General features: G+C 46.9%; 1 protein-coding gene across 8 annotated transcripts in view; it reads right to left on the reverse strand.

Annotated features, from left to right (window-relative positions):
* Positions 1 to 14,232, reverse strand: part of Tln2 (talin 2) — a 406,415-nt gene that overhangs the window by 49,194 nt on the left and 342,989 nt on the right. For 6 of the 8 annotated variants that reach the window (XM_087905346.1, XM_087905347.1, XM_087905342.1 and 3 more), the window contains 3 exons: positions 10,038 to 10,184; positions 5,259 to 5,360; positions 2,671 to 2,790 (listed from right to left, as the gene is read on the reverse strand). In XM_087905346.1, coding sequence (XP_087761472.1) covers positions 2,671 to 2,790; positions 5,259 to 5,360; positions 10,038 to 10,184 — 369 coding nt within the window. The remainder of the gene's footprint in view (positions 1 to 2,670; positions 2,791 to 5,258; positions 5,361 to 10,037; positions 10,185 to 14,232) is intronic. The other 2 variants (XM_087905349.1, XM_087905348.1) reach the window with 1 other exon arrangement.

Consider the following 14,232-nt stretch of genomic DNA (forward strand, 5'->3'; position numbering starts at 1 on the left):
CTCTCCATTAGACAGCAAGTTTTGGGTAGAAATCAAAAAACCAAAACCACAACAAAAACCTAGAGTATCATCTACCCATCCAGCCCAGCTGGGGTGCAGGCATGTTTGCGGGCCAGTCACTTTACAGATCCTCTCCCTGCTTACAAAGTGGTGATGTCATTTTCCCAAGAGACAGAGCTGCAGTCACTAAATCTTTTCCCCAGGACTCACATTTAGGAGCCATAGCTCCAGGATCTCAGTCTCTCCCTCCCTCTCTCCATCCTTCCTTCTCTTCTCCCCACTTCCGCCCACATCCTCTGGGTGTGTGGATGCTGGTGCATGTACCCATGTATGCACATGGAGAGGCCACGAACTCAGGTCCTCGTGTTTGTAGAGACCTGAGCAATCTCCCAGCCCTCTCTGTTCTCTGTATTCAGAGAGGAACTAATCCTAAATTGCAAAATTGCCAGAGGGGTTTTCACTTTTCTGAAGACTTTCCACAGTGCTATTAACAAAGTTGTAAGTTTTCCATGGAAAAATAAACAGAGAAAGATCCTGTTTGATGTTCGAGGACCAGCTTTTCCTGTAATTGTCACACTGTGGAAAAGACCAGAATTTGGACTCGGCAGGGCACACCGCAGGCTCCGCAGGAAAGGCTTCCCGCTTGCCCTAGATGTAAATATTTTCACAAGCTGGGATATGGGGCCCTCTCGGGTAGACAAATAACTTCCACAATTTTGGTATGCTTTAAAAAAAAAAACCTACATTGCTTCAGGGACCTCCTAACCTTCTCAGTTTTCCTCCAAGCATCTGTCTGGCAAATGCACACAGAGAACTTTCCTGCACAAGCCACTGGTAATCTTATATTCTCGCTGCCATTTCTGGCTGTGGGTCATACTGCTCTAGTGCCTGGACTGTAAAATACATCTCAAGATGCCCCATTGAAAACAGCAAACCTTACTAACAATGTCAGAGGTGAAAGCCCAGCACCTAGCAAGGTGAACTGTTGAGTGGTTGAGTGACAGATACTTTTCCCTGTGGCCTTTGTGCTATCGTTGAATCTGTGTTGCAGCAGGGCTCTGCTTGCTTCCCACACTGGGGTGGGCAGCTCATGAGAACTCCATTATGGAAAGGACAGGCCAGTGTTCCAAACCCAGAGAGATGAGGGTGGATCCCATGTACAAAGCTTTCCATGGCGAGGGGTCCAAACCTCCCTGGCAATCACAGCCTGTGTTTTTAATCCCTTCTCAAAGCCAAACACTTCTTTCCTTTGTGCTAGGGTTTCCTCACTGCAACACAAGCTCTCTTCTACTTGTTTATGAAATTCAAAATTACATGTTGATCAAATGAATTATATGTCTAGAATTATAGTCTAGTCTGACTAAAACAGGGAGACTATTAAAAAAATGAGAAGGTGGAGCAGCTGTGTAAAAGAAATCAAGATTTGGTATTTTTTCTTGGTGACGTAACATAATTATTATAAATGCAATTATTCATGCAGAGGTTTAAATGATTGCTCTGCAATCTGAAGACAGGGTGCATGGTTAGAAACCAAAGAAACTCCATGCTGGGAATATATATGTACTTTAGTACATATATATGATATGCCTGTTCACATGCATTGTTATGACATGTTAGAAGAGAATGTGTTTTGAGTCTGTGTTGCGATAATTGTTTCGAAAAGCCTTTGTTAGACACGCTTGGCCCTGACTATTCCCAGCAGAATCAGCAGCACTGGGTAGGTGGGGGCAGCGTCTGTCATTTCAGGAAAAGGAGCAGACCAGTTACAAACCTATAGCTTCCACAGCCCCAAGCGCTTAGAACACTGAACAGGATGTACATTCAATATACGGCTTGCTTTTCACAGAATTTCGTTACCTGTATCTTCCTGTGTTCCTGTAGTCCCATCATGCTGTTTCCCAGACTGAACTTTCTCTAAGGAGCCAATACTTTCTTGGGCCCTAGATACTCTTCCAGGTGCTCACACTAACACAGCTGCCACCAGGCCCTCTGGGTTCCCAGCTCTGCTGTCCTGTCCCAGGAGACCACTCTATTTCTCATAGTTTCCAGAGATGATTGCTCTCTGGCTGTGGTCAAACTTCCTAGTCAAAGACTCTTATGAGTATAGACTTGCTGAGGCCATGTCTACTCTAGCCTCTATGGAAAGGGATAAGGAAAATGGGTGGGTCCTGAGGCGCACAATGGAGGTGTCGTGGTGGGTGGGATCTTAGGCCAGTTTTTAGAAAGCCAGGATGGGTTCTGCATCATGTAAGCAGACTTCTCAAGAGAGGGGATATGAAATCCCACATGTGGACCTAATATTTGGGGGAAACTTTGGAAAGCAAAAGATGATTGGTGGGATGTGCTGGGGGGTGGGCAGGAAGCAGGAAGGGCAGTCCCAGCTTTGGGAATTTTAAAAGGGTGATGGGCAGCTGCAAGGAAACTGGCAGAACATTGTAAAGAACATTCTGTCTGAGAGTTCATTCTCCAGGGTGCCCTAACACTTGGTCAGTTGGCCTCAGCAACTGACTGAAGCTGGGGCATCAGTTTCACAGTAGGGGGAATGAAACCTGATCCTGGCTGTTGTGATGGGGTCTTACAGAACTAGGCTACAGGGTCCTTCCCTCTCCCATCCCCAGGAATGGGGACCACACGCTTGCTTCTTAAGATAGGGGTCTTAAGGTGGCAGACCTCCTCTGGTTCGGCGGTGGCTGCTGCCATCTGGCCCTGGAGAGCCAGGTGCCCATAGTCACTGGTCATTTGTGAAGCCAGGCCTCCCAACTCCTCCGGGTTAGTAACCGACTTAGTCATCTGGAAAAAGAAAACAAGCAAGACACAAATACATACACACATATACAAAGAGAAGCATCAGAACCATGTGTTAATACCCCGGGGAAGCCAAAGGGTTTCATTCACTTTTAGCCCCTGGGGAAGATGGAGGCCAGGCCTTGCATGAGGGCTGGGCACAAGGGAGGGCAATTCAAGCAAAGCCCATGCTACATTGCACAAGACAGGCCAGAGCTGGGACTATCCTGCAGCACAGGACAGATGGGGCACATGCTCAGCCCTCAGGTCGTGCAGCACGGAGCCGGGGCCTCAGGAGTCGATCTCAGGGGCTTGTCCTTTTGGGGTCACTGGAGGAATTCCCACAAAAAACTTAGGGGAATAAGCCTTGTGAAGGGTGTACCCTAATCCAGGCTTCTATGGGGATCTGGGCAAGAGAGGATCTGAAGACAGCGCTGCCACAAAGCCATGAATGAGACTCAGTGGAGAAGCCAGCATCAGGGAAAGAAGGGAATTAAGTCTTGGGGAGAATTCGTACAAAGCATCACAAGGTGCTACCAGAAATGTGGTGGTCCACAAACCCAGTCTCCCTGCACCTCAGATTAGCATGCCAAAGTTTAATGTTATCCAGTCTATTTTTGGTTTTTGCAGTTTGTCTAAAGACATTCTTTGTCTCTTTTCTAGGGATTTCACTCTTGCCTTATCTCTTTTCTCATTCTTTTTAAACTCTTTTATGTTTATTTGTAGTTTTGTGGTGTGGTATGGTGTGTGTGTGTGTGTGTGTGTGTGTGTGTGTTGTATGTACCACAATGCACGTGTGGAGGTCAGAGGACAACTTACAGGAGTTGGTTCCTTCCTCTGTGAGGGTTCCAGGGACTGAAGGAAGGCCGTCAGGCTTGGTTACAAGTATCTTTACCCGATGGCCACCTGGTTGGCGACACTCTCCATGCCCTTTAACGCCTTGACTTTAAAGGACTATTCCATTTGTTTTTGAGACAAGGTCTTGAGTAGCTCAAGTTGTCCTCGAACTCAGTATATAGTTAAGGATGGCCTTGAACTCCTAACCCCCTGCTTTTACCTACAGAGGACTGGAATTACAAGCATGTGCTACCATGACCAGCTTAAAAGGCTTTTAAAAGGCCTCTTTAAATGACTCCACATCTACTGAGGTGGGAATACTTATGTTTTAAGACACAATGTTACAGCCCTTTGGAACAGTGGGTTCCAAAGTATATAACATGGATCCCAAGAGAATGAAGATGTATCTTGAGTGGCACTATCTGTGCCCTGTCAGCAGGAATACAGAGATTCTTTACCTACCAGGTGAGGAGTGCCTAGCTCCAACCTAAAGTACCAGGCTAGCTACCCCAGGGTGGCTATATTCTGGAGGCTGGGCTTGCTGGAAATCACAGAGGCCAAGGCATGAGACAGCCTGGCTCAAAGCCTGGCCCAGAAGACGCTCTAAAAACCTTATGAAGTCACTCAAAAATGCCTCCTCCCATTGCCACGCTGGACAACAAGGGGCCTTTGCTCTGTCCCGTCCTCCCTTGAAAGGACAGTCATGGAGTAACTCCAGCTTGCCAGGACACTCAGAGGTACCTGTGACTACTCCCTCCTCCCTCAGGCCACATTCACTTAAACAGCAGGCCTGGTACAGAGTTCCATACATGAGTAGAGCAGGCATGGAGGCCTGCATGATCCAAGCTCAACCTCTAGTGGACACACAATTATATGACAGAGCCAGTGAGAGCCATGTCTTGGCCACTCCAGCTAGGCCACTCCAATTCCCTGTTTGGGCTTATGTGGCAATCTTCTCTAATCTACAGCATTTGGGACTCCATGTGGAGAGGAACATTTTCTGGGTATTAGCTCTCCGAAGATCTCATTTGTCATCCTTCATGGAACTCTATAAAGTCAAGAGAGCGCACGCTGCTTTCCAGGGCTATTTACAAAGATTCATCTGGAACAGTGTTTTGCATTGTTTCAGTGAAAAAAAAAATACTTTCAAAAGTGGCACAGCGTCTGCTGTCAGGAATTAAGAAAAAATAAACCACATTGATTTCGCCTAAAAGACTAATTTGCCCAAGTGTTATGATATGATTTTGTCAGACAGCTTCGCCCTTTTACTGTTTTGTTCCCAAATATCTTCTCTTATACTAGAATTGAAATCTATTAAAACGCCCTGAGTGCTTTCAGAGACGAATAAGACTCTTTCCTTCTTATTGCCATCTTCTTCCTCATTTCATGCCTTCTTGAATGTTCTCTCCTGCCTCTGCTCCCTGTCCTCATGCCCAAATGTCCGTCAACTTTAATTCCTTCGTGCTGGGGCTTCTATACCACAGGCAGCCAGAGGGACCAAGAGAGGGGGTAGGAGCTGGCGTCCAGGAGGAGCTGGAATCACTGGTTGGCCACTTGTTCCAGCACAGATCCATCCGATGGCTCAGATGGTGGGGGACAGGACAACACACAGTGGGCAGGGCATCTCCTTTCCTTACCATTTCCTGAGCTGTGACAGCAATCGCTTTGGAGTATTTAACCACGGTTGTTTGGTAGTCAACGAATGTTCCCTTTGGTTCTGGAGGTGTGCCTTCATCCAGCTGTGGAGAAGAGGAGAGCCCAGGAGTCATAAGAAGCCTGGCCAACTGTGGACTGTACTTATAAGAATTAGAATCTTAGGGAAAATACAGAGCCCCTCAGAGGATTTTTGGTCCACACTCAACCCCAACTTCTCCAATCAGAACTGCAAGGGAGGTACAAGTAAGGCATCCAGGGGACACAGGCAGGATGGGGTCCCATTTCTATCTTACAGAAGTGGGAAGTATTTCGGAGGAATTATGATTTAGCTAAGTCTTCCACATAAGGAGTAGGCTGCCCACATAAATGAAGGGAAGGACTCCCTGGAAGAGGGAACAGTATTCAAGCACACGGTGATCAGAATGAGTCTGATGATACTTCCAGGGGAATACAGAGAGGTGGAAGACGAGGTGGGAGAGGAGGCAGAATCTACATCATCAAGGACTTCCATGACAGTACTTCAGCCACCAATATCTGTGCTGGGGGATGCCCTGTGATGACCGAAGTAAACAAGAGAAAGAATTGGAGCAGCTAAGAACAATCTGTTGCTTGCCTGCCTCTAAGTGCACCAGCAACTAGGAAAAGGGCAGGAAAAGGGAGAAAGAAGGATGAAGAGGGAGAAGGAAGGGGAGGAAAAGTCAGGGACCCCAATGAAGAAAAAGGCCACCCACTTCACTATCATCCCTTCACGATCATGACGTTGAACAGTACCCAAATGATGTCCCGAGGAGGCAGCGAAGAGTGTGGAAATCAACACAGGGTGAGCAACGATTGTAAAGACAGCACCGCCAAAGGGAAGGGGGGCACGGAGAGCGGTGGGAGTGGGGCTTAGATCTGTTGGATGGAGCATCTTGACATCACCATGGGACCTGGGTAGGCCACTAAGAAAATCTTTTTGGCAGCTCTTTGTCAACATGGTTTAGAGTCAAAAAGCAGGACATGTGCTGAGCGGCCAACTGAGGAGTTGCCAGGCAGTGTCTTAATAAGAGCTACATGTTATAAGCAGACACGAACTAGCCGTGAGGCAGAGATGCATCACTGTGCATACTGTGCATCCCAGGAAGCTGCTTTCATCAAACTATCAGCGTGAACCATAGCGGAACCTGTCAAGGCTTCTCTCCTAGGCAGACAGATGGTGCCAGGCACCTCCACCATTGCATGGACCCTATGGTCAGGCGAAGATCAAGCTGAGAACTCATTCAGCAAGAACTGACTAAACATCCTTTTAAATGTCTGTAATCTGTCAGGCTCCGTCAACTGAGATATAGCTTAACTTTGAGCAAGCCAGCGTACTGAGAATAAAGAGAAGTCAAAATACTTAGGCAAACCTGCCTCTGCCTCCCAAGTGCAGGATTAAAGGTACACTCACACCCCACCGGGCTTAGGTCTATTTCTTTAAAAAGACCAAGTCAATAAGCTGACGAATACTTGAGGACTGAATAAATAAATTAATTGTTTTATTTTTAACATTTACTTATTTATTTTGTGTGCTTGTGTTCTAGCCCAGGCAGCCACACAGAGGTCTCGCCAGGCGGTAGTGGCGCACGCCTTTGGTCCCAGAGACAGGCAAATCTTTGTGAGTTCGAGGCCAGCCTGGCCTGCAAGAGTTAGTTCCAGGACAGCCAGGGCTGTTACACAGAGAGACCCTGTCTCAAAATACAAAACAAAACAAAACAAAACAAAACAAAAAATAAGGCAGTCCTAGCCCTTCACCACGTGAGTCTTAGTGTTAGAACTCAGGTGGTCAGGACTAGCTGTAAGTTGCTTTGCCTCATGTGCCATCTCCTCAGCAAGGAAGAGTTGGGAGATGGAGAGGAAGGTGTCTTGTCTTGAAAGAACTAAAAGTGACTGATTTCAAGCAATAAAGTAAGGCATCCTTAAGAAAAAAAATACTTAGGCAACGATAGCCACTCCCCACATAGTGAAAAGTTAGCCCCCGAAAGGCAATGAGAAAGGCAAGAACAAAACAAGTGTTTGGGGATCCCAAACTTATTTAGTTGAAGGAGTTCTCTTATATTCTAGGAATCTCGCCCTTGTACCTTTCAGATTGTGACCTTTTCTGAAATATCAATGACACAAGAGCTAGATTTGTATTTTGTTCCTGTTATCTACATACTTGGCACCAAAAGTGTGGAGAAAAGAAAACCAGAGAAGGAAAAGACATATAAGATCCCATGGAGCCAGGTGGCGGTGGTACACACCTTCAATCCCAGCATTCCAGGAGGCAGAGGCAAGAGAAACGCTGTGAGTTTGAGGCCAGCCTGGTCTACAGAGTTTCAGGACAGTCAGAGCTACACAGAAAAACCCTGTCTCAAAAACCAACCAACAAACAGGAAAGGCCGCATGGAATCCCATCAACCTCACTGGCCGGGGAAACCAAGAGCTCCGGTGGCTTCGCCAACAGACAGCACAGGACTTCGTATTAGCCCATCAGTTCTTAAATCGCTGGTATTTAAACACAGACAGAATCTAGGCCACCTCCATGGCAGAAGCTCATAAGTGTCAAAAATGGCATCCAAGTTAGAACTAACTTTGGTAACCCCACTGTTTCACTGTGTCAAGCAAATTAGTGAAGCTCAGGTCCATGATGCCAGCTGCTCACAGACATGTGGGTTGAGACCTAAAATATCACTTCACCTGTAGGCCCCGATGACAGGCGGAGGACATGGAGAATGAGGGGAAGGTGAAGTGTGACCTTCTGGATGTTAGGTCAAGATGGGTAACTATGATGGTTAACACTGATAGTCAACTTGACAGTAGAGTCACCTAGGAGAAAGACCCTGAGAGTGTCTGCACAGGAGTTTCTAGACTGAGCTAACTGAGCCGAAGACACAGCTTGAATGTGGGCCATTCTATGGGCTGGGTCCTAGAAGAAATAAAAGGGAGAGTGAGTGGAGTGTCAGCGCTCACGGCTCCTTTCCTGACTGCAGATGCAGGCGAGCAGCTGCCTCACAAGCCTGCCGCAAGCTCTCCCACCAGGTTGGACTGCACCTCCTCAAAATTGTAAGCTAAAATTTTCTGGAGATAGGTCTCTCTGTGTAGCCCTGGCTGTCCTGGAACTCACACTGTAGACCAGCCTTGGCTTGAACTCAGAGATCTGCCTGCCTCTGCCTCCTGACTGCTGGGACTCAACAGTGCTCGGGTCCTTATATTGTTTTTGAAGTACTTGTCAATGCTCACTGTAACTAACACAGTAGGGGCTTGTGGAGAGCCATGAAATCCCACTTTCTATTTTACAGAAAGGAGAGGGAAACCTTTCGTGTGTGGCCTCCATTGCCAGCAGTTCCTGTCCCTATCAGAAAACACCATTATTTATTTCTGAAGAGGGCAGCTGGGCCAGTGATACCAGAGATGTTATCGTCAGTCAGTGAGGCTGATGGGCTACCAAAGACCTCAGGGCCCGACTTTCACTTCTGGGCATTCGCAGGGCATTTCCCTATTTTTACATTTATACTGAGAAAAAGAAAAGGACGACCATTTGCCTTTTGACTGCTACTAAGGAACTGTGGACTCCATTAGCTAACATCCCTGGTGGACATGTTTCCAAAGTTCTGCAGATCTGAAACTCAAACAAATTCTCTTGAGCCTTGCCCAAAGGCCTTGATGAGGACGGGAAATTTACGTATTGTCTGCCAAACCATCCAGAGTTGAAGCAAAAGCAGGGCACAGTGAGCACTGAAGAGACTCTGAGAAAGTAGAGCATCAGGTCTTGAAAAGGAGACAGGGTCTGATCCAGGCTTGCTACTTGACTAGCGTGAAGACGATGGCAGAAGGTTGAGGAGCGTTACTCTAATGACCATTCCATGGAGTCACTCCCTATGGAGACAGGGACAACTAATCTCTAAACCAGCAACTTAAGACTGCATATTATCCTGAAATACTATACAGATGTATTCACAACCCAAGAGCAGGCATTCCCCAACACAGACACTAACACTATGGCCAGCTATCACTGGCTGACAATTAAAGGTTGATGAACAACTGTTTACCACAACAATATATATATATATAAAACCAAAACATGATTAGAGACAGAATCCTTGCAGGAAAAGTAGAAACCTTGGAGTTGAAACCGTCTTCAGTTTGAAGCATTGTCAATTGATTGGTTGCCCAGTAAGAAAATGACTCGTGTCTATGACTGTTGTCTCTGAGAGCTCACCAAGGCCTTTCATACAATTTAATGGGTTATGCATTTAAGTAGACACCAAAAGCATAAGATATTTGAAAGTCCCATTAGAGATTCCTAGACTCCACTTTATTGAGACTGTAATAGAACAAGTCAGGGGTAGAGTCCAAGATCCTGCATTCTAGAAAGTTCCCTAATTCCAACGTTGCCACTCCAAGGGCTAACACTCAGAAACCACTTTCACAAGCCTATGGCGAGGGCACAAGGCATAAGTAATTATTTCCATTTTGCAAACAAGGAAACCAACAACAGTTTCACAATGTCTGTTTTACCACATATAAGCTGCGAAGAACTGCAGAGTGGCTTGCAAAGCTGATGAATTAATAATGAAGAGAGAATAATATGTTGGCTATATGACCGGTCACCTGCTCATTAGCCACAGCCATCGGGAAAAGAAGGCTTGCTGGTCTCAGCCTGGACTGACAATCGGTTTCCCAGAGAAGAGCATGTAGGGACGGAATGTGAGAGAGACGGGGATGCGGTTGAAGGGTTCTAGGAGCTAGCTTACACCTACCTTGCTCATGGCCTCTGCGATGGCATCCACCATGCCTCCCACCAGACCCACTTCGCTGGCAGCTTCATTCAGTGTCACCATCATGTCATCCACAGCTTCCTTCATCAGCTGCGCAGCCTCCGTGATGGCATCGTGGGTGTGCTGTGCCTGGGAAGGGAGTTAAAAATGTCTGAAGCAGCACGAAACACTGCTCACTCTTAAGAATCACTTGATACGCTAAAAATAACCCAAAAAAGTCAGAAGATAGGGTTGGGCATGGTGGTGCATGTCTGTGATCCCAGCAGGCAGGAGGCCAAGGCAGGAGGCCCTCATGTTTAAGGCTAACTTGAGCAGTATAGTGAGACCTTTGCAAACAAACAAACAAGCCCCAGGAGAGCCACGCTGCACAAACACAAACATGTAATGCATCTGAAATGTTTTCTTTCCCTGATTTCATCCATTTGCTTGCAGAATCAAAAGTAATCCCTTTTTACAATAAAAGGAAAAATGCAACACTAAACCGTCAAGACTCGCTTTACATGCTGCTATATTCAGAATAGTAGAGAATGCCACAGGCTCCTACATACACAAATTCACACATTTAATTAAAAAAAATCCATCATACAAAAAAATGTTTTCGTAACAAACATACTGTTCTTCAACATTGCCCAACACACTATCATTCTCTTTCAATAAACAAGCTGATTATAGAAATGTAGGTGCATATAAAAGAAATAAATCTGCAGCAAGCCTACTAGGCTTTAGAACTAACTATATGGTAAGTTATATTGCTGCAACACTGGCAGGCCAGATGAGCAGAGTCCTCCCAGGGCCGATGCTCTGCGGGTAAAACCCGAGTCACCATATGTTCCTCAAACAGCATCCTGGAGACTTGCCAATGTCAAGGGTGGAAACGGGTTTAACATGAACTAGCGAATGGAAACAGCACTGGTGCAGGGCTCCCTAGCAGACACCTCACCTGGAAAAGAGCTGAGTTATGGGTACAGGAAACCTAGGTCTAGTTCTGGCTTGGCCGCTAACTAGCTACATGGCAGAGCTTGGCTGTCTTTTCAGTGAGGTGTGGAGAACTGTAGGAAGTCTGGCTATTCACACTGCTGCAGACACCTCATGCAGAAGAAGGGCAGGCTAGCAGGAACTCTGCTCTAACCCTGTGCAATGTGACCCTAATATCAGTGACTAAACATCACACCTGTACTGTCCTCAAGTACTAGGTCTGCCTGGGCAACACCTGTGCTTATCCTGGTCCAATGCAGGGGAGTGAGCCTCCCCAAAGGCCCAAGATACCGCAGCTTTACTCTGGTGGATACGAAGGAAGGGAAGCCAGTGGGACATAGAAGAGAGACCCTCCTTGCTTTTGCTTTTTCTTTTCTTTTTGTTAAATCAAAGAGCTCGATGAAGTGGCAGTGCGAGCCATGGACCCTAGGAAACAAGAACTCCTCCTCAAATATGGCATCTGATAAGATGTCAAACACACTTCTCACAGCTCTCCTCGGGACAACCTTCAGGACACACAGAATTCTGCCTTTGGGATGGAACTGAGTAAGCTCATGATTTAGTTTGACAGCTGACTTCATGGCTTTATTCTGCTACAAGTCCTAAAGGTGGTATTCCTGCGCAGAACTCTCTGGAGAAAGCTTCTAACCTCAGAGTCTCACTACACGAGGTCAGACAGCAGGAGTACTTTCCTCTGTCTCAGTGCAACGAGAACCCTACGGCCACAGCTCGACACGACCACATCAGAGCCCAGCGCATGTTTTAGCAGAGGGGGCAATTAGCAATTGGCAATTTAGCAATTGCCAATCAGAGGCCTGCTTCCACCCACGTCCTTCACGGGTCTCAGGAGTACAAACTCTTACACAGGGGAGCTGGAGAGATGCTTGTGCCCCTCCCTATGGCTGGCAGACTACCGACAACCCTCCCCAAGAAACTGGAGTCCCTCAGGAGCTTCAGGCTGGGAGAAGGGAAAGGCTAGGTCTGGCGCCAGTCAGAGAGGGAAGCAGTTTCACAGTCTGACAACTAGTCAACCACCGTGCTGGAAAGACTGGAGCCCCGACAATGATGACAGGCGAGACCACACCGTGATCTGAATTGCTTAGCTATACACACCTCTCCCTATCTGTTGAAATCTACACTTGGGACTTGGGAGTTACTGGACCCCTTATTTGCTCTTCTTCCCAATGTGGCTATAATGAATAAATTATTATCTGCCTTTCAATATTCCTTGTCTCTTCAGTTGGCCCACTGAGGGTGGGTGCCAAACCTAGTTAGTCAGCATTACGACAGCTTGGGGGTAGGCATAGAGGATGCCATAGAAGAGAATACAGCCAGGGTCTGATCATAACAACTCCGGACATAAGGACATAATTCAGGGAAAGCATCAGTGAATCACAGGATGATCTTTGAACCTCTCAGTAAACATCTTTGCTCCTGGATCACTCAGAAATAAACTACCTGACCATTTGCCCTAGAAATGAGCTGATAAAGTCTCTAGAAGGTTTGTTCCCCTTCATTCTTCATTCTCTCTCTCTCTCTCTCTCTCTCTCTCTCTCTCTGTGTATATGTGTGTGCATGCTCACATGTATGTGAATGCATGCGTACATTTGCACACAAGTGTAGAGATCAGAGGTTGACCTTAGGTGTCATTATTCTCCACCTTATTTTGAGACAGGGTTTCGCACTGAACCTGGAGTTGACTATCTGGCTAGACTGGCTGGCCAGTGAGTCTCGGGTCTCCAGGGCTGAGACTACCTGTGTGTACTCTGCTGCCCAGTTTTGTAGGGAGGTGCTAAGGATCTGAACTAAGGTCTTCACTTGTGTATGGCAAGCACTTTAGCAACCAAGTCATGTCCTCAGTCCCCGCTCTTCATATTTAAGGTTTACAGATTTCTAGAGTGTCACCTCAGAGTTTTCTAACTCTATGATATCCCGAGGCATGACTTCCTCACCATAGCCTTTTGCTTCAAAGCCCAGGAGCAAGTTCCATCTTCTTTAAATGGCCTGGCCCCAGTCCATACACTGTGGGCTGGCTGAGCACACGCGCTTTAGACATCCAAAGACGTAGCAGGATCTCAATGGAAAACACGCTTTAACAAGAGCAGCCCTCGAGGAAGCGAAGTGAGCAGGCCAACAATGCAGTCATTATTTTAGGGTCTGGAGCAATTCCTTAATACTGCTCCTCACACACGAGAAAACCACATCTGTTCTTTCTTGGACACGTGTCTGAGGACAGCTTCCAAGGAGTCTTTCCTTCCGGACAGGACTTCCACTACAAAGCTCAGGACAGCAGGCAAAGACATGAGAGCAGCATGGGAAGGAGAGGAGGCTACAGCAGTACAGGAACTCAGAACTCTGGGGGCGGGGCAGGACAGCAGATAATTACCGCTCTCCAGAGAGCTAGATGAGGCTTGCATGGGCTCTGCACGCTTGAAGTGAATTCTATAGAAGAGAATGGGGGAGGGGGAGGGGTGATGCGGAAGATGCTCAAGGGGCTGCAAGAGGGGCCACACACATGTGCCTTGGTGCTGCCTTGTTTGATTACTGGTCTGATGGGCACGGGGTGTCAGCCCATGATGGCCTCATATGCCCTGTGCAGCTGAGGATGACCGACCTTGGACTTCCGATCCTCTGCTTCCTCCTCCCAAGAATTGGGATTATACGTGTGTGTTATCACTCCCAGTTTATGCTGGGAATGGAGTCCAGGGCTCAGTGGATGCTAGGCTAGTGCTCTACCATCTGAATTACCCCTCACATTCTTGTTTTTAAACACCATGCTTATTCAGATTCTATTAGCAACATTGGGAGGTACTCATCATTAATCTTACTGCGTAGTAGTGGAGACAAAGAAATGAAATATTGGCTAGCAAGAGGCGGCACTGGGATTCGAAAACCTTTATGTCCGACCCAGTCCCTGGAGTGTTTGCTTTGCCAAATCACGACTACTCATGACTATTTAACAACATTTTATTATGTGTTTATTTAAAATAAACTTTTACATTTATTTAGTGTACGTGTGTGTGTGTGTGTGTGTGTGTGTATGGGACCCTGCATGCCACAGTGCATGTGTGGAGGTCAAAAGACAACTGAAGGAGTTAGTTTTCTCCTTCAACCATGTGGTTCCTGGTACTCAATCGCAGGTCAACAGGCGTGGTGGCAGTTACCCTTACCAGTGGAGCCATCCTGCTATTATATTTAACAA

The sequence above is a fragment of the Myodes glareolus genome, chromosome 4 (assembly GCF_982192425.1).
Source record: "Myodes glareolus chromosome 4, mMyoGla1.1, whole genome shotgun sequence".
In the NCBI taxonomy this organism is placed as follows: Eukaryota; Metazoa; Chordata; class Mammalia; order Rodentia; family Cricetidae; genus Myodes; species Myodes glareolus.